The sequence below is a fragment of the Triticum aestivum genome, chromosome 4B (genome assembly GCF_018294505.1).
Source record: "Triticum aestivum cultivar Chinese Spring chromosome 4B, IWGSC CS RefSeq v2.1, whole genome shotgun sequence".
Classification (NCBI taxonomy): domain Eukaryota; kingdom Viridiplantae; phylum Streptophyta; class Magnoliopsida; order Poales; family Poaceae; genus Triticum; species Triticum aestivum.
Window position 1 is genome coordinate 30,990,655 of NC_057804.1, and position 5,152 is coordinate 30,995,806.

The 5,152-nt window shown below is 48.0% G+C and overlaps 1 protein-coding gene across 1 annotated transcript; it reads right to left on the reverse strand.

Moving 5' to 3' along the window:
• Window positions 1–1,561: 1,561 nt before the first annotated feature.
• LOC123094322 (putative UDP-rhamnose:rhamnosyltransferase 1) lies at window positions 1,562–3,437 on the reverse strand. Its single transcript, XM_044516356.1, has 2 exons — window positions 2,991–3,437; window positions 1,562–2,657 (listed from the first exon to the last, which is right to left on the reverse strand). The coding sequence occupies exons 1-2, from the start codon at window positions 3,417–3,419 to the stop codon at window positions 1,701–1,703; spliced, it is 1,386 nt and encodes a 461-aa protein (XP_044372291.1). The 5' UTR covers window positions 3,420–3,437; the 3' UTR covers window positions 1,562–1,700.
• Window positions 3,438–5,152: the final 1,715 nt, after the last annotated feature.

Consider the following 5,152-nt stretch of genomic DNA (forward strand, 5'->3'; position numbering starts at 1 on the left):
GTTTCTTTTTATTTTCTTCAAGAATGACCCAAATCTTTGTTGAGTGAAATAGGGTTACATCTGCATGAATGAGAAAGATGTGGCAATACACTACGAAACCTAGTGTAGTAAGAAAGAAGTGTTCTTTTATCTGATTTATATATTAGATAAAGAGAACATAGGGTATACACATGTAAGAGCCTAGCCTAGGCAAAAACAAGGACCACCATGACCTTATTCACATGATGTTTACAATGAATGATCTAGACCCCTCCATGCTTTGAGGCCAACTCTCGAATCAAAAGTTCGAACATTGGATTAACCCAAAACTGTCGAGAATCAGGTCATGTGAGCCCGATAGCATGAGCAAGACTAACACTGATTCGGGAGACATCTCAATTTATGTAGAATCGAGCAGGGTGCACGCAAGGAGTTTGAAGACAGAGTTTAACTCTAGGTTTGTTTCTTTTTTTGGTTGTTTTCATCTCCCGGGCAAGAAGTTGGGCATTCAAGGCGATTAAGGGGAGCCCTTAGCGTTCCTACCCGCCCTTGGTGTTGTTGGTGACAATTTAGGGTTCCCTTGCACTATGGTGTGGAGGTGAAACTGTTCTTAGGCCTTCCGATCTATGAAGGTAAAGGATTGTGTTAGGATTTGTAGAAGGAAACAAGTTGATGATACCTGAATCTCACAAAAGAATAAAAGTTTGATCTAGCAATCGATGATATGGAGGAAAAATATGAGGATCTAAAAATTCTAGCAATATGCTCCACATTCAGGCTATAAGTTTGCGTGAAGGTCAACCTAGAAGCACATGAGAGGATTGTTATTTTGATCAAGTGGTGAGAATATGTTGTTGAAGGTTTTGAGGCTCAGCAATATATTTAGAGGGTGATGAAAGGGGCGCCATGGGCAGTGGGGAGTCTAGCTAGCATCATTTTTTTTCTTTCCTGTTGCATCTTTCTCGTTTGGAGAAGCCATGGTAATTTATTATTGCGCCCTATTCTTTCTTCCATGATTTTTCTTACACTTATTTATTCATCGTACATAATGTGGATATTTGGTTGATGCAATGTACATAAAATATGTGTGATATTAGATTCAAGGGCGATACTGATTCATGAAGAATGCCACTATTTCAGATTATATATGAAAAAAGAATTAGGTACTATACAATTTATGTGAAATTTCAAATTTCAAAAAGGTTACCCTATATCTTTTTTTAAGACAGTACAAACGCAAACATTCATATACGTGCATACACTCACCCCTATTAAACACACACACGCACATCCTACCCTTATGAGCATCTTCGAAAGACCGAGCCAATATATCATCTTAAAATTTACGAGGTCAACGTAGGCACCTCGTCATCGACGAGAATGTCTCCTCCCACTGAATGTGTATCACCGGAAATCGTGAAACCCTGATGGGCTGGGGATACCACTGTCCCTCTAACCATCCAACCACAGGTTAGTTCGCCGCTACCCTATATCTTTCTTGTAGGGCAGGTTATCATATCTATGGTTTTACTCTACGTAGTATAAGCTTACTGTAGAGTAAAAAAATTGCTGCTTACGATATACTAAAAACCGGCTGCTTACTAGCAACCTTATTAGGTTGTCCATGATCTGGCATGAACCAGTCAACTAGAAAGTTACCGCTAGATCAAATTTCACACGAACAAAGTTACATGTATCATGGGGGAAAACTAAAAACGCTTTCATGGCTTGTAGGATCTGAGCCCCTGAATAAACCCGTCGATGCACCTCTCATGGCATGCGCCGTCGGCCACGATCTCCTGCATCTTCTTGGCGTTGGCCGTGAAGACCCTCCTGCCGTCTTCCTCCACGGCGACGGCCCGCACCATCGCGGCGACGTCTTCCCGGATGAACGATCCGTCACTCTCGTTTCTTGGCACCTGCATCCCGACGTTCCTACCCTCCATGAGCTGCGCGTTGGGCCCCTGGTCGCTGGAGATGGGCAGCATGATCAACGGGTGGCCGAACAACAGCCCTTCGATGGTCGAGTTCCACCCGCAGTGCGTCAGGAACGCGGCCACGGCGTCGTGCGCCAGCACGCTGATTTGAGGAACCCACCCGGTCACCACGAGCCCGTGGCCGCGCGTGCGCTCCTCGAACCCTGGAGTGAGGACGCCCGCGTCCGACACGCCAGGCGGCTTCCGCAGAGCCCAAAGGAAGCGTGCCTTAGAGAGCTCCAGGCCGAGGGCCAGCTCGTGTACCTGCTCTGCGCGCAGCGGCACCTCGCTCCCCAGCGCGACGTAGACCACCGACTTGGCCGGTTGCGCATCGAGCCAGCGCACGGTGGCGTCATCCTTGCCGACGCCGCGGCCTCCCTTAGGCGAGGGTGGGAGGAGGCCGAGAGTGACGACCGGCTTGCCCGCGAGCGTGGTGAGGGCAGCGACGCTCTCAGGCTCCCACTCGGTGCAGCTCCGGATAGCCACGAGATTGCTCCGCATGAGCGTCAGGAAGTATCGCTCGGCGACCGTCATCCCCGATGCGTTCTGGGTGAACATCAGTTTTCTCCTCTCCGTCTCGAAGCTTGGCGCTTCGGCTGCCGATCGCTCTTTTCCGACGGCGGCCGCGGCGTGCTCGGACACCCCTCTGGCCCAGGTGGCGATCACGGTTGCGGCTCCTAGGAGAAGCATCACACATAGAACCTATAGCAAATAGTACATGTTGGTATGACCAGGGTTAAAAATTTCAAAGAAAATTTGGTGAAATTTACAAAATTCACATATTTCAGTGGGTTCTAAAATATTTTTAACCTCAAAATTTTGAGACAGATTCAAACTGATTTTAAAATAAATTTAAGTTATGTTAAAATTAAGTGAAATTTGAAATCTCAAAATACAAAATAATTTGCATATTTCAGTGTGGTCCGAAATTATTTTGTTTCTGAAACTAAAAACCTTGGGTATGACATCGGCGGCATGGATCAATCGAGCTGTACTTGTACGTACATGGAATTGAAGCAACAGAGGGGAGAGAACCTTATTTTCGATGGCGGCCGCGGCGGCCCAGTGGTGGAAGCTGTCGACGATGAGCCAGTCCGGCCTCTTGCGAGCTCCCTCGGCGCACGTGGCGCGCAGGAACTCGGAGAAGGGCGCGGCTAGGCCGTCGAAGGCCTTCCGGAGGAGCTCGAACTTGTCGTGCGGGACGTCGTTGGTCGACTCGGCGCCCTCCGGGAGGCCGTCCACGCGCGGGAGCGGCAGCGCCACGAAGTCGACGAGCGGCGCCACGGCCGGCCGAACCGGAGGGAGGCGCGCGATGTTGCGCGGCGTGGAGACGAAGGACACGCGGTGGCCCCGCGACGCCAGGCGCTCGGCGATGTCGAGGCACGGCAGCAGGTGGCCGAAGGCGAGCCAGGGGCAGATCACCACGCGCAGCGGCGAGGAGGAGGAGGAGCCGTCGTCGTCCATGGCGATAGCAGAAGCACAACCCAGGAGGCGAGTAGATTGGATTTTCTTGTAGTATATTGCTCTATATATATAGTTGGATCGCGGGAGTCGATCCTCGACGCAATACATGCAGAACTGTAAAGTAGTACTACACGTGACCCCCAGACGAGACGTCATGGATGACATTGTTGTCATTGTCCAGCCAACCTCACCTTGGGATCACTTGTCCAATACAACAAAATTAAACAACAATCTATTTCCTAGACAGGCAAACAAGTCTGAATGAATACAAGATAAAGCTGGCGGTAGGGCTTGCATAAGTTGTTTTATTAAGCGCAGCAGTTGGCATGGAGCTGGAGTTTGAGGGAGCCAAATGGAGGTGGAGTTGAGAGATCCTACGCAGCAGTTGGTATGGAGCTGGACTTGCCTGATTTGAAAACTCACAGTGGAATCAATTCGTCGCTTCCCGCTGCTGCCCGCCTTCAGCTACTTGTTATCACCTCGAGAGGGAACAAACGAAGAAGAAGCTCGAACTGGGAATGGACGGCGTGATCTGCTGTCGTGTCGTCGCCGTCGCCGTACCCTCACCCTCACCCTCACCGTCACCAAGCCCCAAGCCCAAGTCGCACGCGCACCCCGCACGCGGATGGATTGCTGGTTCTAGTATATATAGAGATGGGAGTTAGAATGAGGAGGGCATGGTCCAAGGGCAAAAGAAAGGATGTGCCGCGGATCAATGAGGTGGCACAAGTTAGACCGCGGATCGGTGAGGTGGCACAAGTTAGACAGCGGATCGGTGAGGTGGCGGAAGGAAAGGGAATTAGTTTTCTTTTTGTTTTACATTGGTCTCTCCATTTCTTTTTTAGTAAACTAACCTTTTCAAGTCAGTCAAAGCTATTCTATTTTTATTGCAAAAAAAAGCTATTCTATTTTTATTGCAAAAAAAGCTATTCTATTTTGCTTTCTTCGAGGATGTCAAAAATCAATTGTTCTTTTTCGGAGTTTCTAATTTATCTTTCTAAACAATGTTCAAGCCGCCGTCCTTTTTCTCTTATTTCACAAGCAAAGCAAATGGATCTGGTAACATGTCCACATCCATAGGCACGGATCCTCAGAACAAGCACAAAAATATCATGTTTAGATCCTCAAAGAAGTAGACACATTTGTTTTGATTTCATCTTTCAGCAACATGGCAGACAATAATCTTTGTCAACCTATACATATGTGCACCTTTCAGCAACATGGGTCGGCAGCAGACATCAAATGGATACACCAGCCTTACATTTTTTAGTCAGCATATGCATATGCATGCATGCATACAAATGTTGTTGAATCTGTCACATACACAAAAACTACGTAACAGTTTGTGTGCCTAATTTCTAGCTGTCTCTAGTGACTCTGGCCACGGGCACACACATGCCCTTTTTATTTCAAACACAAACCAAAGCCATATAACATATATGCAACTTCTCCCAGGGAATGAAATAACAAGGCGCCATTGGTGTGGTCCGAATTCTTCTGGCATCCATGGCAACAATGGGACGTCCGATGAAGCCACCAGGCTCAGACGCCAACGTATGCTGCTCCTGGGCACCGCCTCTCACATATATGCTCGCTCTAATCTGCATGCATAAGAAAAGCAAGTCATGCACCATACAGATACAGGAGGAGATGAACAATGCAGATTCAGAAACACTACTTATATACTGATAAACTGACAAACCAGATCCGAGAGAGAGAGAGAGAGAGAGAGA

What these genes read in the sequence shown, in the direction of transcription:
- LOC123094322 (XM_044516356.1), bottom strand. Translation starts at nt 3,419, where the DNA reads ATGGACGACGACGGCTCCTCCTCCTCCTCGCCGCTGCGCGTGGTGATC. An exon ending in CGGCCGCCATCGAAAATAAG is followed by an intron (nt 2,658 to 2,990) that starts GTTCTCTCCCCT and finishes TATTTGCTATAG; the next exon opens with GTTCTATGTGTGATGCTTCT.